The 24,226-nt window shown below is 43.2% G+C and overlaps 2 protein-coding genes across 5 annotated transcripts in view; both read left to right on the forward strand.

Moving 5' to 3' along the window:
- The window catches only part of efhd1 (EF-hand domain family, member D1), a 129,073-nt gene that overhangs the window by 81,667 nt on the left and 23,180 nt on the right, over positions 1-24,226 (forward strand). The gene's annotated exons all lie outside the window — the stretch shown is intronic.
- Positions 1-24,226, forward strand: part of usp32 (ubiquitin specific peptidase 32) — a 100,045-nt gene that overhangs the window by 44,469 nt on the left and 31,350 nt on the right. For 2 of the 4 annotated variants that reach the window (XM_079514504.1, XM_079514505.1), the window contains exons 6-16: positions 10,658-10,789; positions 11,390-11,497; positions 12,107-12,222; positions 13,796-13,858; positions 14,362-14,445; positions 15,115-15,176; positions 16,200-16,302; positions 17,236-17,455; positions 19,553-19,731; positions 20,898-21,038; positions 21,646-21,763. In XM_079514504.1, coding sequence (XP_079370630.1) covers positions 10,658-10,789; positions 11,390-11,497; positions 12,107-12,222; positions 13,796-13,858; positions 14,362-14,445; positions 15,115-15,176; positions 16,200-16,302; positions 17,236-17,455; positions 19,553-19,731; positions 20,898-21,038; positions 21,646-21,763 — 1,326 coding nt within the window. Of the gene's footprint in view, positions 1-10,657; positions 10,790-11,389; positions 11,498-12,106; positions 12,223-13,795; positions 13,859-14,361; positions 14,446-15,114; positions 15,177-16,199; positions 16,303-17,235; positions 17,456-19,552; positions 19,732-20,897; positions 21,039-21,645; positions 21,815-24,226 lie in introns of all 4 variants that reach the window. The other 2 variants (XM_079514502.1, XM_079514503.1) reach the window with 2 other exon arrangements.

The following is a 24,226-nucleotide window of genomic DNA, read 5'->3' on the forward strand; positions in this document are numbered from 1 at the left end:
GAAGATAGCAGATCTACAAGCTCACAACGCATCTGCTATTTTCAGCATTACGACGGCATCAAGGCCCGCCAAAATACATTTTAGTCGACTAAATCAACCGTAGATTTAGTCGACTAAAATCTTATGATATTTAGTCGAAACTAAAACTAGACCAACACTAAAAACATTCCAGGTGACGAAAATGTGACTGAAACTAAATAAACTATTAAAGAGACTATGACTAAAACTAAAATCGCTGCCAAAAACAACACTGCTGGGTGTCTCTCTCTCTCTCTCTCTCTCTCTCTCTCTCTCTCTCTCTCTCTCTCTCTCTCTCTCTCTCTCTCTCTCTCTCTCTCTCTCTCTCTCTCTCTGCTTGGTTCTGTTTGCTGCCATTGCTGCACTTGGTCAGTGGTTGCAAACTGAAAAATACAATGAAACAATGTTCTGAGATGCGGAACTAATAAAGATACAATATACTGGATGCTTTCTAATATTACTGACTAGACTCATTCTAATCCCCCAAGTGACGGTTCACTGACGGTGAGTCCTGTTGCATTTATTGTGTGGCAGTATTTCCATAAAACATACATCACAATTAACCCATTTTAGACCTGAGGACGATTCTACAAATGCCTTCTAAATCCTGTCAGTCATTCTCAAACATTTTCATGTGAACGGTGAGCTTGCAGCCAAGGAGCGGTGAGCTGCAGCCGTACCACGCTCGGGAATCCTTAGATTAGATGATTTGACCCCCCAATCCAACCCATTGATGATGAGTGCCAAGCAGGGATGCATTGGGTCCCATTTTTTACAGTCTTTGGTATTATTATCCAGCCTGGGATCGAACCCCCGACCTCCCAGTTTCAGGGCGGACACTCTTAACCACAAGGCCACTGTCTGCACTGAGAGGTGAAGTAAATGGTAAATGGTGCATTTATATAGTGCCTTTATCCAAGGCGCTTTACAGAGATTGTGCATTACATTCACCCATTCACACACACATTCATACACCATGCAAGGCACCAACTTGCACATCGGGAGCAATTAGGGGTTCAGTGTCTTGCTCAAGGACACTTCGAACTGGCAACCTTACGGTTACCATCCAGGCACTCTACCCCTGAGCCACCGCCGCCCCGATTCATTCTTAGTGGTATCTGAGGACACATTAACCTGTAGTTAACTCTTTGAGAGTTTCAAGGATTTCTATATAGTTTGTGGACTTCTCTATGGCAGAATGGCGTTTTTGAATGATTTATTGAAAATTCTCTGTTGTGAATATGTGACAACGAAAGACCTTCAGAGAAAGCTTGGCTTGTCTGCTTCCAGGAAAAAAATTAACTGAGTTGATAAAATGTTTCGTTTTTGTGTTGGAAGCCATTTAAAAGAGCCTGCATTTACACTGGGTAGTGTTTCTAGGACAACAAAAAAAGTTATGCCAGGTTGAAGTTTTATTTTCTAAATAACTTTTTTTCTGCTGGGCGTACATAGCCATGCAATATCTCATTTTAAAGGGTGAGTTGTCTAGTTCAATTAAAATAAAATAAAAAGTTTCTCACATGTACCACTGTAGATATTTTGCCATCTATAAATAGCATGGTCAGTCATGATCAATCTGACCTATCCAGCTAAAAGTCCCCCTAGCTCTGAAATGGAACATCATATAAACTCAATTCTTTTTTGGGGTAAAATTAGACATTCTAACGCACATTTTGATATATACCATGTTTACATAGTCTTACCAGTACCTTGTCTATTCATGCATGTATCTCAAAAACCTGTTGTGAAGAAACAGTTTTGATAAAAAACACATCCAAGGACATTGTTTTGATATGACTTTGTGCCCATGATATGTATAAAAATATAGACTTGAATGTATACTGTATTATAACAAAAAATTTGGTTCTTACCATCTACCGTTACAGAGTAAATCACAGTTGAAACTCGCTTAGTCAAACCATAAACCTCAGAATAGTGAACAAAATAGCCATGACAGGTCTAACTCATTGTAAAAGCGTCTTTTATTTTTTATGACTACTAACATAATACAATTATAATAAATATTACAGAAAATAAATAGGCCTACATAAAAAACAGTTGTCCCCAAACTCCCCAGTGTCCCCAAACCACTGCATTCCAGTTGTTCTTGACGGTGTGTGTGTGTGTAGGCTAAATTTAAAAAAAACAACAACTGAAATGAATGAATGCATCCGGTTCAGTGTCGGAGAACTCCATCGCAGTCTTGACTCTTCATCATCATCATCATCATCATCATCATCATCCTCCTCCTCATCTGATGCCAGTTCTAAATATATAAAAATAAACATTTAGCTGTAGTCAGCCCGGCCAATAGCCAGTTGGGGGGGGACGGGGACGTAGGCTATCTGACATCATCGTCATCATCATCATCACACGGAGACACACTAAACAATGTACAATCATGATTGTATACAATATACAATGAATGCGATTATCATGCAAGCTCAGACGTCAATGAAACGTCATACAGATCTTATATAATACGCTACTGTTAGCTTCACTCCCCGTCCCCCCTCCGATCCTTGTAGCAAGGTCATCATAACCACACGTTGCTTCAGTAAACGATGCATGTTTGTTCTCCGTCTTTGTAGACAGTAAATAAAAGGAGCGAACATTACTCTAAAGATCAGATCGCCTATAAGGCACGCTACAATATAAAATACTTGTACTGCCATGCGTGCATGCCTGCTACGATACATTTGTACTGCACCGACCAACCGATCGACACCACCCTCCAGCCATTAGCCAGCACCAATGCACCGACCGACACCAACCCCCCCATTAGCCAGCACCAAAGGTGCTGGCTAATGGTATTATGGCTGGGGGCCATCGTGGTGAGTCATTCTGGCGTCATGATCTGACTAGTAGTAGTAATTATCCAAGCATCTATTTGTAGCGATCATCTTATGATTTCTGATCACTATAGAAGGGCATTTTCTACAATAAGATTACCTCAAAACATTCCGGGTTGATCGTCTTCTTCAATGGTTTCCCGGTATAGCTCATCGGACGACGATGGGGAGACAATGAAAAAAGGAGGGAGGGAGCAGCGAGTCTCGCTGTAAGCACTGGACCAGGGCTACTCCGCCTGGAGAAGGCGACTGGGACGCGTATGGATCAATACTACTACCACAAAACTCGCTCAAATAAATAGTACTGCTTTCAACTTTTTCTGCTAGAAAATCGCTCGGGCGAGACGGCAAAACAGGCAAAACAATGAAAACTATGAAGACTCCCTCTGCCCCCACTGTTTACAGGGGGTGGGACCAGCTTCCAATGGCAACACGTACACGTGTGTCACGTGACACGGGTTTTCTGGGTAATGTAGTTGGAATATAAGCTCAGGAATTTAAACAGCGCTTCGGAGCATATTAATATGTTTAGATTAATCAAAAAAGAGAAAGACGCCAATTGGCGTCATTGCTCATTTACGGAATTCTGATGAAGACGCCAATTGGCGTCTTTGCTCTTCTAAGGGTTAAGGAGACTGTTCAGCTTGTGAGAAACAGTACCGTAGCGTACTGTAGCGTGCCTGGGGCGCGCTCACGTCTAATGCCAAGGATAGAGAGAGGGAGCAATCTAGGAAAGCAGTTCTAGGAAAGCCCCCGCTGTGATTTGCCAGTAGTCTTAAGAGGCACCGAGCTGGGGTGAAAAATGCAGAGGTGAAGGCAGTGGTATCACGTCGCTCCACAAAGCACAGGCGCGAGCGGCACTTCCGCATAAACTCCGCGATCTATGACTTGGGCCACCTGAACCTGCCACCGCACTGAGTTGTGCGCTCCACGGACACAAAATTGTGGGACGTGGAATTCTCTTCAATTGTAATAATAGATTGTTTGGTGGTGTGTGCAAGCTGTGGCTGTAATAATGCCTTAATTCAAGGAGTTTGAGCCACACATAGTGGACAGCCCAGGCACATGGCAGGCAGCCTCTGCCAGCCCACAACTTAATGAAAAAGTCAATAAATAAATCTTGACTTGCTGACCTCAGGCCTCTGCAAACCTCCCTCTGAGATGCACTGACCGTGACTGAGGTGCAGCAGAAAAGCAGGCCAATAGTAAATGCTAAAAGCTTTGCAGTTTACCGGTAAGTACATTTGGGATTTGGCAAGTTTTTCTTCTTTTTCTCCAGACAAACCGAGAGAAGCTGGAACGATGCGGTCTTGTCTTGTCTTGTTGTCACGCCGGACCAATCACCAAGACTGCCTGTAATCTGCCCTGCTCCCAGATTAGCCTCTTAACACTATGTGTGTGTGTGTGTGTGCGTGTGTGTGTGTGTGTGTGTGTGTGTGTGTGTCCATGACAGCAGGTGTGTGTTAAGGGTGTATGTGAGGGGTACGTTTTACCAGTTCAGGGTTCCTTCCAGAATGTGGGGCTAGAAGGCTTTAAGGTTGACATGAGGTCTCTTTACTCACACACGGGGGATCTTCAGCGAACTAAACAAATCACACTGGGCTGGATCCTTTGCACTGGCGTGGATCCTCTGGGAAACCTACAGGATTACCCATTGTCGCAGCAGCACGATGACTTAGCTTGGCGGTTTTCTTCTCTCTGTGATTGTGGTGTGTGTGGGAGTTGTACTATGGTCCAGGCCAGGCCATGCTGTGGCGACATACTGTGTCCTATAGCCTGTTTGATGGAGAATGGTATTATGGTACCTTTGCTGCAGCTCTAAGAAAATCGCACCTCTAGGTGGGTACCTACCGCACACTGCCAGGGGGTTCATTATACCGCGGATCCAGTGTTGGTTTTTGGCAGCATTTTTTTTTTTTTCAATTGTAGTTTTAGTCATTGTCTTTGGAATTAAACTTAATTTAGTTTTTGTCACATTTTTGTCACCTGGAATGGTTTAGTGGTAGTCTAGTTTTAGTCGACTAAATGTCAAAAGATTTTAGTCGACTAAATCTACAGTTGATTTAGTCGACTAAAATGTAAAATGTATATACTGCATTACACCCCATATGTTGTTAATTTTGTATGATTACTGCTTGTGGGAAGTCCAAAGTGATCTTGCTGATCACAATAGTAATTATTGTAAGAGTTTCTCACTGTGTTAAGTGCCAGGACAATGAAATATTCATTATGGTCGCCTTCAAATCCCCCCCCCCCCCCCCCCCCCCGACCCCCATTGATTGGACCACAATCAATGAGAACTGCTGCTGTGGAAAGGCAAGCACATCTCAACAAATTTTAGGAAGGTACTTATTGGCTCCTTTCTGCAAATGCAACTGCCAAATGTTCACGGTGGAGATTTGCAAATGTCAGGCAACCAAGACGGTTTCACATGTGAAACCACATCCGACACGACATGTTTTTTCTTCCAGGTCTTTTTGTGAAGCTACCTTTACTTTCTGTTGTTCAGCTGTTTATGAGGTTGAATGTTTGACTCATGTCATTGTTCCGTGCTTCTGATTTACATCATTCTACAACACTAAAACTAGTGTTAATTGCATTGTCTGTTTTAAATCAGTGTTGATTTTGGCAGCAAATTTTGATTTTAGTTTTAGTCATAGTCTCTCTTGAATAGTTTTAATTTAGTTTCAGTCACGTTTTAGTCACCTGGAATGTCTTAGTGTTAGTCTAGTTTTAGTCGACTAAATATCATAAGATTTTAGTCAACTGAATCTACAGTTGATTTAGTCGACTAAAATGTATTTTGGTGGGCCTTGTTGTAGTTGTAATGACTGTTTTTACACTTGTATAGCCGATCTACTTGTATAGCCGATCTACAAGCTCACAACGTGTCATGCTGCGACACGTTGTGAGCTTGTAGGCTATTTTCAGCATGCAAACCAAGTGTAAAATGACTTATACTGGATCTCTTGTCCACTAGTTCCTTCCTAACATTTTAGTCTAGTTTTTATTTGTCGATGAAATTGTCAGTATCTTTAGTCTTAGTTTTAGTCATCGTAGTTTAGTTTTCATTTAGTTTCCATGTAGTTTGTCAGTGGAAAAAGGTAGTCGACGAACAATTTTCGCCTTAGTTTTAGTCGACGAAATCGACACTGGTTTAAATCAAGTTTATTTTGTTTAGAAAGTCTGTTTTTAATAGAAAACATGTTGCAAGCAAGTCAAATATTCCCTGTGCTGTTACTAGTAACAATACTGTATACTATACAGAGTATTGTATACTGTGTATAGCGAGACTTGCTGAATACCACCAATGCATTTTGACAGAATAATTAGGTTGTTTGTACCACCGAGCTCCAATGTCAAACCCAGCTATCATCATAAACGTGTCAAATCCCCAACAGGGATGAATGAAGCGGTCGGTGCAATGATCTACGATACCGTTTGTAGCTGCTAAAGCCTAGCGTTGCTAAGCTAAAGGTTTTCTCAGGCTAGTAGTGGCAGGGCTGAGATGGATGAGAAGTGTTCCAGTAGTAGGCCGATGCACGGTGCAGGAGCTAATGAGTTTTATAGATTAGCGGTCAAAAGGGTTGCGTTTGCGGACCTGACTAATGCCTAGGCCAGATGAGCAGGTATTTATTTCCTCTCCTACGGCTACCATTACTAATCACTGGTCTTCTCCCCCACACCTGCACTCAATAGGCGTAATTAACCTTCAGTCACCCCTCTTACCAGCATGCCGGGATTTGATACATGTACTCACTAGGTATTAAAACCCATTTTGGGCGAGAACCCCGTTTGGTGTTTTAAGCATTATGTTGTACTTTATCCGTTGAAAAATAGCAGATCTACAAACTCGTAGCGCAGCACCGAGTGCCGCGCTACAAGCTTGTAGGTCTGCTATTTTTGAGAAATCGTGAAAATGTGGTGCAAATCTTTGAATATATATTCTTTCACGTTTTTTTTAACTCAAATCTTTGCTTCTGGGGTTCGGTCCCTGGAACAACATATTTTCAGATGGGGGAATCTTGGGGGGTCCCCTGAGAACGACTGACATGGATGGAAACATAGGGTTTTTTCAGAAAACTGTCAGGATTTAGAAGGCATTTGTAGAATCGTTCTCAGGTCTAAATTAACACAGTGCTACTTGAAAAATCTCAAGTCTGGATGAGTTTATGATTATTTCCCAGGACAGGTTTATTGTGCAATGTTTTATTTCGTAAAGGGCTAATGTTTTCAGCCAGGATGCCTAAGGCCTGCAATGTCTCTGTGCTGCTTTAAAATGGACCAGTCAGCCCTCTGTAAACAGTCTAAATCATCGATTGCATATACTCCTGCAAATCAGTCTCTCTCTCTCTCTGGACTGAGTATATTAGTAGGTGGATGTAGAGACAGGCAGGATATTGAATATCTGGTTGCCAATCAGTTCAGGGTCAACTGTCTTATAGGCTGAACTGTACAGCACTTAACCCATTCTGTGCGGGAACCCCTTTTGGTGTTTTAAAGGGTTATGTTATACTTGACGTTTTAAAGGGTTATGCTATTGACAAATAGCAGATCTACAAGCTCGTAGCGCGGCACCGAGTGCCGCGCTACGAGCTTGTAGGTCTGCTATTTTTGAAAATCGTGAAAATGTTGCCGCAGATCTTTGAATATATATTCTTTCAGAGCGAATGTTTTTAACTTAAATCTTTGCTTCTGGGGGGGGGGGGGGGGGGGGTCCCTGGAACAACATATTTTCAGATGGGGGGGGGGGGGGGGGTCGGCGGCCAATTACATATCATTCTGGGGGTCCTTGACATGAAATAGTTTGAGGATAGTTTCAGAAAACTGTCAGGATTTAGAAGACATTAATTTTGCACAATAGTTCTGGGGTCTAAACGCGTTAAAGGGGCCTCCAGGAAGAAGACCCCCATACACACCATTACTGAAGAAGACCCCCATACACACCATTACTGAAGAAGACCCCCATACACACCATTACTGAAGAAGACCCCCATACACACCATTACTGAAGAAGACCCCCATACACACCATTACTGCTGCTTTGTCATTAGACAGCCAGTCAGTCCAGCATGCAGCTGATGCCACACCATATCAGTCTGTAATGTGTGTATGTTTGTCATTAGACAGCCAGTCAGTCCAGCATGCAGCTGATGCCACACCATATCAGTCTGTAATGTGTGTATGTGTGTCTTTTTTAATCTCCTGACAAACAAATCCACACTGTTTTTTTATCCCCCTGAAATTGGGTTTGCTGTTTGATTTGTGTCATCCGTTGTTCTGACGCCTGTCAGTATGTGATATGTCACTGCTCTCTCTTTCACAGGCTAGCTCGCTACTATAGCGGCTAAATCCTATTAGCTAATGCCAAGGGATTAGCGTGTTGAAAGATCGCGGCTGGTTCATTGTCCCCAACCAAGCTTTCACATCGCTAGTGGAGTCATTCATTTGTTAGGCTATCTATTGGCTATTACATATACTGAATGTGGGCAGAGTGTGGAGGTATGATAGCTGTCACCGTTTCTGTATAAAATAACTTGTGTCCCATGAGCAACATCAAGCATTGTAGCAGTGTTGTTTTTGGCAGCAAATTTAGACTTTAGTTTTAGTCATAGTCTTTTGAATAGTTTTCATTTAGTTTTAGTCACCTGGAATGTTCTAGTGTTAGTCCAGTTTTAGTCGACTAAATATCATACGATTTTAGTCGATCTACAGTTGATTTAGTCGACTAATATGTGTTTTGATTTGACAGGCCTTGATATCGTTGTAATGGCAGATTTTACACTTTGGTTGCATGCTGAAAATAGCAGATCTACAAGCTCACAACGCGTCACAGCATAAAACTGGATATCTTCTCCACTAGTCCCTCCCTAACATTTTAGTCTAGTTTTGATTTGTCGACGAAATTGTCAACATAATTTTAGTCATCATAGATTCTTTTTTATTTTGGTTTTATTTAGTTTTATTTCAGTGAAAAAGGGTAGTCGACGAACATCTTTTGTCTTAGTTTTAGTCGACGAAAACAACACTGCATTGTAGCACATAATGTGTGCAATACAGTTCCACAGTTGCTGTGTGTGTGGATGGGTGAATTAAACACGCTACACTGTAAAGTATATTGATTCGTCTGAAAGGCAAAAAAGAGCACTATATAGTATATAGTATACATGCAGTACTTTTTCTTTTTCTTTGGCTTACATATTAGTTTTTATAAATCAACAACAGAGAGTATATGGCATGAACATGAAGTTCATTTAATGGGGCTTTCATATAATCTATTAATCTGTATAACGTTTTCTGATTAATTGATGAATCTGTGAATTTTAGGCCATACAATTATTATGATAAATGAAGTTAAATTAGAAAGATGTGCTCAGTGGAGTGCCATATCTCCATTAGACCAGGTGACCTCGTACACAGGGCTGTGTGACGACGTCAGTCACCTGTGACGCATATTCGGGGCAGTTTCAGCCAGACCCCAACCCCCACCCCCATCATTGACTTCCTATGTTATTAGATAGATAGATAGATCTTTATTTGTCATTGCAACAAGTACAACGAAATTAAAAGTGCCAACCAATCAGTGCATCATAAACTGGCTATAACAAAAACTATAAAAGCTAATACAACAAAACACACACATAACCGTACTTCATGTTATTGCACAAATCCCTATTTCACAACATATATTGCACAGTACACCCTTAGTTGCAGCTGTTATTGCACAAAACCCTGATTGTACTTAACGAACCATTGGAGATGAGATGAGATGAGATGAGATGAGCCCTACTACTGTGGTGTCATCTGCAAACTTCACCATGGTGTTGCTGCGGTGGGCCGGGGGTGCATTTGTGTGTGTGTAGAGGGTGTAGAGCAGCGGGCTCAGTACACAGCCCTGTGGGGAGCCGGTGCTGAGGGACGTGGATGTGTGATCGCCCACTCTAACCCTCTGGCTGCGACCAGACAAGAAGCTCTTAATCCACATGCAGGTGTTGTGTGGAAAACCCAGTTCCCCCAGTATGTCCACCAGTCTGTGGGGGAGGATGGTGTTGAATGCAGAGCTAAAATCCACAAAGAGCATCCGTACATAGCTCCCCGGCTGCTCCAGGTGGGACAGTGCAGCATGGAGGGCTGTGGCTACGGCGTCCTCTGTGGATCTATTTGCCCTGTAAGCGAACTGGTGGGGGTCAAAGCCACGGGGCAGGAGTGATGTGATGTGACCCCGGACCAGCTTCTCAAAGCACTTCATCACCACTGGTGTGAGTGCGACTGGTCGGTAGTCGTTAAGACTGGAGATGTGACGTTTCTTGGGCAGGGGGACTATGGTGGAGGATTTTAGATAGAGTGGGACAGTGGACTGGGCGAGGGACTGGTTGGAAATCCTGGTGAAGACCCCAGCCAGCTGGTCCGCGCAGTCCTTCAGTACACGTCCAGTGACGCCGGCCCGTCAGGACCTGCAGCCTTCCTCGGGTTGATGGCCCGCAGCGTGCGCCTCACCTCATGCTCCTCAACTGTGAAGGTGAAGCTGCTGTGGGGTATGACGTTGCTGCCTCTGGTGGCTCTGCCTCGAAGCGGGCAAAGAAGGTGTTTAGCTCCTCTGCCAACGAGACGTCACCTTCGACAGCTCCGACGGTAGTCCTGTAGTTGGTGAGATGCTGGACTCCCTGCCACACCTGCCTGCTGTTGTTGCTGTCCAGCTGGTCCTCGATCCTCCTCCTGTAGTCAGCCTTGGCCTTTCTGATGCCTCTCTTCAGGTTAGTAATAACCTTGTTGTTTTCCTCCTGCAGTGGAGGAGTCTGATATCATCGACTTGGAGAAGCGCTACTGGCTCCTGAAAGCCCAGTCACGGACCGGACGCTTCGACTTGGAGACCTTCGTCCCACTGGTGTCTCCACCCATCCACGCCTCGCTAAGTGAAGGTAACGTCACACTCAGTGGTGGAAAAAGTACTCCATTGTTTTACTTAAGTAAAAGTACCAATACTGCAATTTATAACTACTTTGTTGCAAGTAAAAGTACGGAATTGAAAATGTACTTGAGTAAAAGTACAAAAGTATTGTTTGCATATTGACGTCACGTACCGCCTATGAAAATGAGTGTTAAATTATCTAAATAAAACATTGTATTCATATTGTGGGGCGTTTTCGCTCTCAAAATAACAACCTTTCTGCGATGTTTATGTTATCCTGGAAGTACATGGTGTCCAAGGGAGTCCCTTTTTACTCACTGTTAGCTCAATTTCACTGTAATTACGATATAAGATTCAATAGAAATTCAAATGTTTTTAATTACAGATTTAGCCAGTACTGCAAACTGCAAACTTCCCAATGCAAACTCCTAGCCTAGCCACTTAGCCAACTCTGCTCTGCGAGACTCATTTTTATATTTTGGTTAGGTGTGCTATCATGCTCGGTTGAGCACGGGGTAGAGAGCCTGCATGTATTTCAACCAATCAGATTGCTTAGTCGGAACAACTTGTTGTATGTATAATGACTAATAATGTTGGTCTTGGATTGCAGGCTTGTTTCACGCCTTTGATGAGAATCGGGACAATCACATCGACTTCAAAGAGATCTCTTGTGGTCTGTCCGCGTGCTGCAGGGGTCCCATCGCTGAGAGGCAGAAATGTGAGCCCTAACATATGTTCTATCAATTCAGAGAGAAGTGATTCCCTGAGGTGTTTTACACATAACAATATTATTTGAAAAGAAACTTGCTGCTTATCTTCACTGAGCCGGGTTTTATTGAGATGTAGGACCGGTGCACATTTTCTCTCTTGGCTACTTAACCCATTTTGACCTGAGATCAGATTCTAAAAATGTCTTCTACATCCTGACAGTTTTCTGAAAAAGCTATGTCAGTGGTTCTTCGATTTTTCAAAAATAGCAGACCTACAAGCTCGTAGCGCGCCACTCGGTGGCACGCTATGAGCTTGTAGATCTGCTATTTTTCAATAGCTAAAGAATAACATGATGCTAACACCAAAAGGGGTTCCCGGCCCAAAATGGGATAATCATCATGTCATCGAAATGCCATCAGTGCTCGAAATTACATTGGCGCGATTGGAACTGGTGACATATTGTAAACGTGAGACTCAACAGCTAATTGGCCTAAACAACAACAACACACCTTCTGTCACACAGATGAATGCAAATGTATAACAGAAGGTGTTTGTTTGCAGAAAAAGGATTACAAGGATGTCATAATAATACATGTGGTGTTTGTGTTCTTCACAGTTTGTTTCAAAGTGTTTGATGTGGACCGAGATGGAGCTCTGTCTCGAGACGAGCTCCACGAGATGGTCGTGGCACTGCTAGAGGTGTGGAAAGACAATCGCACGGACGCGCTCCCCGTAAGTGTTGGACCAGACTGAAGACACGTTGTGTTGTTGTTTCCGTCGACTAAAAAACTATGACGAAAAGTGTTCGTCGGCTAGCTTTTTTTTCACTGACGAAAACTGAATGAAAACTAAGCTATGGTGACTAAAACTAAGAATAAATATGCTGACATTTTCGTCAACAAATAAAAACCAGACTAAAATGTTAGGAATGGACAAGAGATCCAGTATAAGTCATTTTACACTTGGTTGCAATGTTGAAAATAGCTGATCTACAAGCTCACAGCGCAGCGCACAGCGCGACACGTTGTGTGCTTGTAGATCGGCTATTTTCAGCAAGTGTAAAACCAGTCATTACGACGGCATCAAGGCCCGCCAAAATGACATTTAGTCTACTAAATCAACTGCAGATTTAGTCGACTAAAATCTCATGACATTTAGTCGACTAAAACTAGACTAACACTAATACATTCCAGGTGACTAAAATGTGACTAATGATGACATGTGTGGCACATGATATATAGATGCACTGCATGACACATTGGAAATACTGTATACACACACACTATGAGGACATTATTGAACGTAAATACTGACTGACACTGGGCCTGGGCCCGTGGCTCAGCGGTCCAGGCACCGTGGCTGGTAATCCAGTCTGGCAGTGTGTGCCGTAGGTTCGACTCCCGATCCCGACTAGGGATGCCGCCGATTAATCGATTTTCCGATTAATCATCGGAGTCTCCGAAATCGATTTTAATATTTCATAATCGAAAATCGGGAAAGAAAAATGAAACTACTTCTCCCCAAATCCAAATGGATTTAATTTTCCATCCTGAATGGCAGTAACTAGCATATAATGAGAACTGAGAAGATCTCCACAAAGGTTTACTCATCAAAACTGATTATAAAACTGTAACCATCAAAGCATGCACTCAACATATAATGGTTATGTGACCATGGCATGTGCATAATATAAAATCTTAAAAGTTTTATCTGATATTGATTGAAAAAAAAAAAAAGCTGTCGAATATTCGATTTGGCTGATGGTCACTTTCTGGCATCCCTAATCCCGACAGCCTTTACTGCATGTCACCCCCCACCATCTCTCTCTCCCATTTCCTGTCAGCCTACTGTCTCTGTCCCTCTATCAAAAATAATAAAGGCGAAAGGCACAAAAAACATTAAAAAAAAATAATTAAAAAAAAACACTGACACTGGAAATATGACACATTGGACACATAGACACGCTATGAGGGCACAGCAATGGTACCTTATTCTTTCCAGGTGAAGTGTACTAGTCATTACTTTGAGCCAGTGTTTAAATCTGTCAAAATAAAATTTTCTTTAAATGTTTTTGGATAACCTAAAATCTAAACGTTGTTACTACAAAATTGACCGAACTAAACTAATCCATAATTATGTCGAAAGAAGTTGCCACTGTGCAAATCAACCAATTATTTGATTACATTTTCTGATGATTTGATTCATACATACAGTACATTTTCCGTTGAGTCCGTGTCACCCCTATATCCTAGTAATTGCAATGGGTGATATTGATTTGTGTTGCAAATGCTCTGTTCCATTTCAGGAATTGAACAGCAGTGTGTCGGACATAGTGGAGGGCATTCTGAAGATGCACGACAACACCAAGGTGAGGTTCCCCCAGGCTCAGTAATTCATACTAATAGTGGGACCTGTCAGTAGTCGGGACCCTTTACCATTGAACCTTAACCTTGTCTTGTTTTTTTTTAAATCACTGCAACCATTGTTCTCTAAGCTGAGTGGGCAGAGCCAGCCAGTTCTGTAGTAACATACTCATAACAAACGATTTCTGAAGGGTAGGAGGGGGACCGACCCAAAGTGCTGCGTCTGTTTGTTAAGGTTATCTTAGTTAAGTGCACCTAACCTTACACCTGCAGCCAGGTTTAGCGTCTGTCAAAGCGATTAACTTTGACCGTTTTAATCAGATTTTGGTCAAACTTGGCAGAATAGTGTCAGGCCGGACCTGAGCTATTCGTTCAAAGGTTGAATTACATAAATCCACATTCTCCAGTTGATGGTATTTTTGACCAATAATTACTATAATAATAATTAGTAGGGTTAACCTGGTGATGCAGATCTCTGACATCTTGTTGTTGTTTGTTTCTTGCCCAGTTGGGTCACCTGACCCTGGAGGACTACCAGATATGGAGTGTGAAGAGTGCTCTAGCTAATGAGTTCCTCAACCTGCTCTTCCAGGTCAGTACACTTATTATATGCTTGTACATGTAACACATTTACGTAATTGGCTCCACCAGGCCGAAGGCATGGGGCGAGAGTATGTTTTGCACTCCGTCCGTCCGTGTGTCCGTCCGTGTGTGTGTGTGTCCGTCCGTCTGTTACCAGCTAATCTCCGGCACCGTTAACCCGGTTGATGCCAAACTTTGCGCACACACACTCTCTAGATGTCAATGATGAACCTCTGCCCCAAATTTCCCAGAACGGCCTGTTTTAGCGCCGCCAGGAGGCCGACTTTTGTAAAACAAAAGTATAATTATTACTCCTCCAGATTTTGTCAACATATCCCGCAAATCGTTATACAGTATCTCTATAGACATGTGCTCAAGATGGATTTCATATTCCATCCTAATTGGCTAACATTGGCTTTCAAAGTTTGCAGGATTGGCCCATTTTAAACAAAAAGCCTCAAATCATGAACGCAGCGTACAATATACGTGAAATATTTCACGTACCTTCCTAGGCCTACTAGGCCCACCCTTTTCACATTGTTTTCCCATGTTTTGGAAGGCGAAGGACATACACACACACACACACACACACACACACACACACACACACACACACTACACCTTTATTGATATCATGTTAATGTTTTTAAATGTTGTCCTTGTCTCGTCCATTGTCCAGGTTTGCCATATAGTCCTGGGGTTAAGGCCGGCGACCCCTGAGGAGGAGGGACAGATAATCAGGTACGGGGTCTCTGTGACACCTTTTAGTTGTAACTCTTTGATCTGATAGGCCAAGCTTTTCACCACTATTAACACAATCAGTGCCGGAACAACATGGCCGCTTTTACTCGGAAACCCATGACCCGGAAACAATCCACAAAAAAAAGTTTGACTTTACATAGCTAGCTTACATTGCGATCGTTTTAGTTTATACGATATATGATCCAAAAAGCGTTCATATTTTGCGGGAGAGACGGATGAGGAGCAGAAATGAAGCGCCAGTATATCGATCCGTTCAACACCACGGAGAGCGCCCTGGATTAGGAGAGACGAGTCATTCTTTCCACCGCGCTAACGGCTAGGTCAATGGTAAGCTAACAATTGCCTAGAGTGTAGCATAAGGTAGCCGAAAGGCGAACTGCTTTCCCTGCTTTCATCCATCGCTTATCCGTAGTCTGGTCGCGGGGGCAACAGCTCCACCAGAGTGCTCCAGACTTCCCTCTCCAGAGCAACATTAGTGACTTCCTCCTGGGGGATTCCGAGACGTTCCAAGGCCAGTGAGTCGATGTATTTCCTCCTACTGCGCCTTGGTCTGCCCCGGGGTCTCCTCCCAGTGGGACGTGCGTCGAGGACCTCCCTAGGGAGGCGCCCGAGAGGCATCCTAACCAGATGCCCGAACCAACTCAGCTGGCTCCATGAAAAACAAAAATTAAAAAAATATATTTCCAGGGAGTAAAACAAAAAAGTCTGGGACTGAGTCCACTTCAATTAGGCATAGAGTAGCTCACGTCGATCACTCTCTGCTGATTTCTTATCGTCTGCACCTTTGTTAAATTGACTCACACACACACTCCTCTCTCTGTCGCTCTAATTAATTAGTCTCATGTCGTGCAGCTGCGTCTAGATTCTGCCTATGCCATAGAAAGCATAGGTGGACCCCAGGCTATACTTCTTTCTAAACCCCACGGATGCACTCATCCATCTTTGTATTTTTTCCTTTTGCCTGTCTTGTGTCTCCGTCTGTCCATGGTTGTGTCTTTATAGGGGCTGGTTGGAGAGGGAGAGCAGACATGGGCTCCAGCCAGGGCAGAACTGGTTCCTCATCTCCATGCTCTGGTGGCAACAGTGGAAGGACTACGTCAAATATGTATGTATGCAGCGTTAAAAACAAGCAGCGTCTCTCTTAACCATATACCCTCGCTCAGGGACTTGCAGAGAAGTGTTAGAGGGGCAGGGGCAAAAAAAATCCCGTAAGAGGGCACATTTCGACAAAAGAAATAGCAGATCTACAAGCTCTCAACGCGTCACGCTGCGACGCGTTGAGAGCTTGTAGATCAGCTATTTTCGGAGCGCAACCCAGCACTCTTTTTAGCTATAGAGATGCGCTGTACGACATGGATTTGGAAACGCATTACTTCAACGCAAAATACTGTGTTCAAGTTCTGGAGACTTCGGGGGGAAAAATAGCAATTCTCCTGAATGCTGCCTTCCGGCATGGCATGGAAAGGAGTAGCATTTGCATTTCTTCCACCATAGTAAATTTGTGGTCTGGAAAGGGCAGTTGTTTTACAGGCGGGTAAAAGGGCAGGGGCTGAAGCCCCCTTTGATGTCTATGTGTGCACGTCCCTGCCCTCGCTCCCTCCTAATTAGACACCCCTCCCCCTGCATTTCTCTTTAACCCCCCCCCCCCCCCTCCCCATGACCCCCTGTGGTCACAGGGATGCGACCTTGTTATGTTATAAATCGGCTGCTTAGAATGTAGGAGATCTGCAAAGTTATAGGGATAGTTCAACCCCTAAATTACTTTTTTTCCCCTTCCTATCGATTGGGGGTGAAAAATGGGTTACAAAATTGTGGGATAAAAATTATAAAAAAAGAAAAAAAAGAAAGCGTCAGGTAAATGCTATGAACGGAGCAGTTATCATAATTGGGTACAGTTGATCACTTGACTTGTGTTTCTTAATTGATTGACCAAAACGTGTGTCATTGAAAATCTCTTAGGGCCCCGTTTTGAGTCCATACTACTACGTGAGACGTTTCAAACGTAAAACAAATATAATACATGTATCAAATATAACAGGGGAAACCCTGTCCTGTCATCCAGGAGCACAAGGGCATCGTGGTGGAGCAGCCATCCATCCTGGGCTCTCTGCGGAGCCCCCTGGCCACCACCACCACCACCCCCCCAGGGCTGGGGATTGGAGGAGGTCTGGGGGGACTGGGACTCCTGGGCCTGGGCAGCCCCTCTGGGGAGCGCTCCCCGGATGCCGTGTCCAGTGCTTCTGAGGCCACAGAGACAGGTGGGGGTCAATGCTTTTTATTTATCAATCTATAGAGTGTCCAGTGCTTCTGAGGCCACAGAGACAGGTGGGGGTCAATGCTTTTTATTTATCAATCTATAGAGTGTCCAGTGCTTCTGAGGCCACAGAGACAGGTGGGGGGCAATGCTTTTTATTTATCAGACAGGTGGGGGTCAATGCTTTTTATTTATCAGACAGGTGGGGGTCAATGCTTTTTATTTATCAGACAGGTGGGGGTCAATGCTTTTATTCATCAATCTATAGAGTGTTGCTTTAACCACCCATTCTGGGGCGGGAAACCCCTTTTTGGTGTTTTAAGCATTATGTTATGCTTTAGCTGTTGAAAAATATCAGATCTACAAGCTCATAGCGCGGCACCGAGTGCCGCGCTATGAGCTTGTAAGGTCTGCTATTTTTGAAAAATCGTGAGAATGTGGAGCAAATCTTTGAATATAATTATATTCTTTCAGAGCCAACGTTTTTAACTTTGCTTCCCCTGGGATAACATATATTCACATCCTTCTCTCAACCCCTCCCCCCCAACGCTCTCTTAGGTGATCTAGCATATAGATCGGTGATAGAATCCTCGAATCCCAATTGCCCCCTCCATCGTCCCATCCCTACATGAATGCTTACCGTATATGGTTGCATCCCTACTGCGCTATTTTCAGCTATATCGTTTTATTTATTTTCATCCCCATTAGCCAGTGTCAAGACTGTTACATACAATCACAGGTTTATAAGCGATGCATTACATATACCTACAATCACTATAAGCAATACGTTGCATACTGTACTGTTATATAAGCAATGTTGAATACAATCATGTTATTAATTTATAAATGTAATCTTACAAGTACAAATGCCGTTGTGCACGGCAGTAGATACCACCGCAGTGTTTCTAAAATATTTTCCTAAAAGTAAAATGTATAAAATGCTTATGACCATAACCTTTAAGCCAATCTTATGTTTTATTTCTGTAATTTTATGTTTTTAAATGCCCCTTTTTTACTGTATGTACTTAAAAGGCTGTTTAATGCCTTATATGTGAAGCATACGCATTGCCATTTTGTGTATGAAATGTGTTATACAGTACAAGTACAAGACATAACAGGCTCCATTTTCGTCACCGCTAAACCCCTTATCCCTAAACGTCTTTGCCTTTTTTTTTTTTACTATTTTGAAAGACATTTTTGAATAGTTCAACTAGCCAATCTACATTGAAATGAAATGAAATGAAATGAAATAAAATGATTACTATATTTACCCAGGGTATCTGGGCTAAGCTCAAGAACTTGTTTCCAGCCAGGCCCTGCTCATAGAACATTTCATCGTAGTGGTTCAATGCCTTGTTCAAGGGCACTTCGAACTGGCGACCTTCCGGTATCAAGACCGCTCCGCAATCCGTTCGGCCACCGCTGCCACTAAACACGTTGTGAGCTTGTAGACTGGCCATTTTAACTATTCAAAAATGTTTTGCAAAATAGGAAAAAAAGGCAAAGAAGTTTAGGGATAAGGGTTTTAGCGGTGACGAAAATGGGGCCCAACATCTCCAAAACATAAAAAGAAAACATTACACATACTGTACCACTCCTATATAATCAGAGATATACAAAACTGTCTTGTAGACTAAAAGGGAATCTTTCCTTCAAGTTGTACTGCTTAATTCCCAAAAGGTGTAAATTGCAGACTTGCAAAAGAAAAAAAGGAATCCAAGGCACTCCGTCTTTGGTGGAAAAAAGATTCATATAGTTTATTGATGAGCGAGGCAATTAAAAAACAGGACATATGCGTTTCGAACCAAAAGGTCTTCGTCAGGGTCTATCTAGCACAGCTTGGCTAATTAGTCATCCTTAAATGCAGCCAGGTGGTGGGTGTGATCCAATCATGTCATTACATCATTATTATTTCATTGGCATATAAATTATTTCATTTTGATGTTTAATGAATGTTTAATAAATAAATAAATAAACAGTGTCTTGTAGACTGTGTTGATCCATTTCTTACAAAGTGTGTGTGTGTGTGTGTGTGTGTGTGTGTGTGTGTGTGTGTGTGCACGTGTGTGCGCGTGTGTGTGTGTCGCCTGCTCCCCTCCAGCTATGAGCCCCCAGGTAGCTCCATCGGCCACAGACAGCTGTTTTGCCCGGCAACACAACATGTCGGACAACAACAACCAATGCTTCTCGGGGGCCAACGGTCACCTGCACCCCCACCTCGCAGCACAGAGACCCGGGGCCATCGACAACCAGTCACTGGTTGTTACCGACCCTATGAAGGTGTGTGTGTGTGACTATCTTCTGCGGTCATTGCACTGACCAGGCCAAATCTCTTACCTCGCGGTGCGCAGGGATTGCGCCTGGTTTGTCTAGATAGCAAATGTATGTCTAGTATAGTGCCGACTTACTGAAATAGGCCTATCTCACAGCCCGCTTTCCATTAGCATTTACACGTTTTTTTCTCTGGAGAATCTAAGTACATTTTCTAATGTAAAAATGTGACAGACCAATATTATTATGAAGCAAACAAGATGGTAAATCAGCTTGAACAGATAGAACAAACCTTACCTTGAGAAAACAAAAGTTGTAGACTTCTTAAATAACCTCTGTTAACATGTAGCGTCTATGGAGTGACGTCACGCTATCACCACTAGCCCCGAAAGGGGGCGTAAAAAGCGGGCGGGGAAATTCTGTGAGATAGGCTTATTGGAATTGATTCATTTCTTTTTTCCTCATTTCCCCTCTCCTTTCCAGTTGCAGCCCCCTGGCTGCCAGGCACTTTGAAAGTCAGTGCAGTAGACCAACCCTCTAGGGTGGCAGTGGCACATGGCTGAAAAATAGCACTTGCCTTTTCCCCCCCCAAAACATCATAATATGAACGCACCTACGCATAGGTGTTTCCCATCCAGACACTGAAACTGTTAATACGGTATTTTGCTACCAGTGCTCCTAAATGTTAACCTGACTCCGCCAGATGGGGCAGCAGAGAGCAGCTATCCCGCCTCTAGCTGCTGCTGATTGGCCAGGCCGTTTTGTGTCCGGGCATCAAGTCTGCCTGAGAGTTCCCAGATGGGAGCAGGAGGGGGGAACCCAGTGTACTCTCTGCTGCCCCATCTGGTGGAGTCAGGTTACCTAAATGTTGCATTTGAGGAGAAGTGGCCCGTCATCTGGTGATTTCCATCTCCAAAAGTCGTAGGTAATCTGAGTCGGTCCTCCCATTTTGTGTCCCGAGACTTCCCAGAGAGTAGATGGCGCCTCTGAACCTTCATTGTCTTATCACCAGTATGACGAGGCCCTGCCAGCGCCGAGTGCACAGCATTAGGAAAACGATCTATCTGTATAATCTGTAACTGGAGAATGCAGACTGTAAAATGTGTGGCCTTGTGTATCTCGTATCTGCGTTGCGGATGCTTGTCTACCCATAATTGTTCTGTCGTCAACCTCAGGCCCCTACTCTGACCATGGAGGGCGGCAGGCTGAAGCGCTCCTTACAGCTGGTGCCGGGGCGAGACTTTGAGACGGTCCCAGAACCCGTGTGGAGGGCGCTGTACCACTGGTATGGTACCAACCTTAGCCTGCCACGACCGGTAAGGAGCAGGAGCTTGTTACATTAGCAGCGTTTCAGCGAAATCTTCAAAACAATTCAATCAAATTGTAAATCCTATACCTCTTTAAAAGCGTATGTCATGGTGCATTGATATTAATTCCACTTCCACTATATGCTATATGAAAATGTCTAAAAACAATAAACCCTAAAGATAAACCCTGTATTAAATTATCAGTTTGTTTGCATCCCTACTGTAATTGTCAGCTATATTAATGATACAATTATGTTATGTTGACGTTTTGGTTGTAATAGTCCTGCATATGATGTGTGTTTTAACACAAGTCTGGTTAGGTAGATTTAGCAGCTTCCTCCCATTTATCACATCCCTGTTGAACTAAGTTGTGAAAAACAAAAGTTGTAGTTTACAATTTAGACTTTTATTTGGCGGCGGCCGGCGGCCAATGTCATATATATTTGAAGGTCCTTGACATGAATATGTTGGAGAACCACTGACATAGAAACATGGGTTTTTCAGAAAACTGTCAGCATTTAGAAGACCTTTTATAGAATCGTCCTCAGGTTTAAAATGGGTTAAAAGGTTGAGGTTCCATAATAGTGACGTGAAACCTCCTTCCTCCTGCATCCAGGTTATACGTCAGAGTAAGACGGGCCGTGAGGAGCTGGAGCTCTTCCCACGCTACCTGCTCTTCCTGCGGCAGCAGCCGGCCACGCGCTCCCCCCAGTCCAACATCTGGGTCAATATGGGTATGACCAGCCTGAGAATGTTCCCCCCGCATTTACCCATGCAGCCGCGAGGTACAGTAACGTAAGCCTGCAGCAAGACAGGAAGACCGCCGTCCAAAAAAATAAAAATAAAAATCCCACCCCTCTCTAATCCGTGTTGAGTGGACTGATCCAAGCCTTAGACAGTGATCTGGGAGTGGGCTGTGGAATGAACCATTGGCCCACAAATTGGGGGTGGGGGTGGGGGCTGCTGATCACACTACAAGCTACTCAGATTGGCTCAGTACACAGTTTTTCTATTCGCACAGACCTTGTTGTAAAAATCAAACGGTGAACAATGACAGGGAATATGAGGTACTGGTGGGTGAGCATAGGGACTACTAGGGCATTCACTTCTAGTCATTTTTACTAGTTGCCTAGTTTATTAGTCGACTAGTTGTTTAACTACCTATATTTTCTTTGACTATAACTATAATCTAGGCCTACAAAATTGGGGGGGAAAAAACAACAAGGTCGACTAGTGGATTTACTAGTCGACTAGTTGCTTAATGCCCTAATTGGGACAAATTTAATATGGTCATTAACTCACAACACCTGCCAGCTGAATCATCATAGTTCCCCTTGAAGCCCTTTCTACCTGCTGTCCCTACGTTGGACATGATGCGGTTCGAATCCCGGCTCCTCCTGTCTACATGTCAAAGTGTCCTTGGGCAAGACACTGAACCCTATACATTGCCTCCAATGAGGCGGTCGGTGTGAGCTTGCCACCATTGGTGTGTGAATGTGGGAAGTGAGGACGCTGGCGTCGACTGTTCGCCGCTTCACCTCCCAATGTATGAATGAATGAACCATTGTAAAGCGCTTTGAGCACTTGGAAAAGCGCTATAAAAATGCAATTCATTATTAAACTAATATTTGGCTAATGACTCCATTCGCTGAACCATGATTCAGCCATAACCTACAGTACACCCAAATATATGGAGTGTGTTGCCTAACCTCAATGTGGCTTCATGGCACAATTCAGTCAGATCCATACATGGGCCCAAAAGGGGGATAATATGGGGATATCCGTCCATGTCCCTTTTATGCCCATATATGGAGATCCCTGACAGATACGGAGATCTGATATACGAGAAAGTATATAGGGCTATTTATTTAAAAACCAACGTATTTGAGTGCTGCACACACACACACAGATGTGTATACTTTACAATCTTAATATTTTTGATATGGCCATGTGATTTATGTCTCTGTGAAATGTATACCGTAATTATAGAATATAGTCAATGTTTTCCATCAGTCACATCGACATAATGTAAGCCATCACATTGCTAATCATTCCAGCTTTAGGTTGTACCCTGCGGCTGCTCCAGCTATGCACGTCTTAAAGGAGAATTCCATGCTAGAAGGCTTTCTTACCTTTATTTGTAGTTGTTACGTCCAGACCAAAGAGGTCCAGGTGTTCTTTTGTGCAAAAGCTCCTTATTGGCTATTTCCCCTACCATAAGCCCTAAATGAATTGAATTGAATTGAATGGGGCTATGGGGTGTTGTGCTAATTCGCTTATTTCCATCGCTCAAAATTATTATTTTTTTTTATATATCCTCTCTTCATAATGTAAATAATATCCCAAGCGGCACACTTTACTACTTATTTCGATGGAAATAAGTGAATTAGCATAACACCCCATAGCCCCATTCAATTCCCATTCAATGCAATGTAATTCATTGAGGGCTTATGGTATGGGAAATAGCCAATAAGGAGTTTTTGCACAAAAATAACACCTGGACCTCTTTGGTGGGGACGTAACAACTACAAAGAAAGGTAAGAAAGCATTCTAGAATGGAATTCTCCTTTAACTCAATCAATCGAGTAAATCCACTTTCCTCCCAATTGAAACGGTTTTCATTCATAATTCTATAATGAAGCCGTTAACAATTAAACCGTTCCCGGCCACTGTACAGAACCTCTCATATATAATTCCCTCACATGTGGTTGTTGTCCATAATCATAATGCCACATGAACATATTACTGGCTATGGCAGAAGAATAGACATGATTGATGACAAGGCGTAGACGCAGAGATGCACAAACACAAGCTATGGTTTAACTAATTTAGGCCTGAAAAAACGTTCGCTCTGAAAGAATATATATTCAAAGATTTGTGCCACATTTTTACGACTTTTCAAAAATAGCAGACCTACAAGTTCATAGCGCGCCACTCGGTGGCGCGCTATGAACTTGTAGATCTGCTGTTTTTGAATAGCTAAAGTATAACATAATGCTTAGTTAAAACACCAAAAGGGGTTCCCGCCCAAAATGGTTTAATGTGGTGGTGGATGTGCAGCTCGGTACTGTGTGTGGTCTCTTTAACAACTGATCTAACCTAGAGCCACCTATCGCATTTCAACATAAAGTGCACATTTAAAACCCCCAACGGAGCGCATTGGCTTCCAGCTCCCAAGTAGAAGGACTGAGCAGCTG

The sequence above is a fragment of the Electrona antarctica genome (genome assembly GCF_951216825.1).
Source record: "Electrona antarctica genome assembly, chromosome: 11".
In the NCBI taxonomy this organism is placed as follows: domain Eukaryota; kingdom Metazoa; phylum Chordata; class Actinopteri; order Myctophiformes; family Myctophidae; genus Electrona; species Electrona antarctica.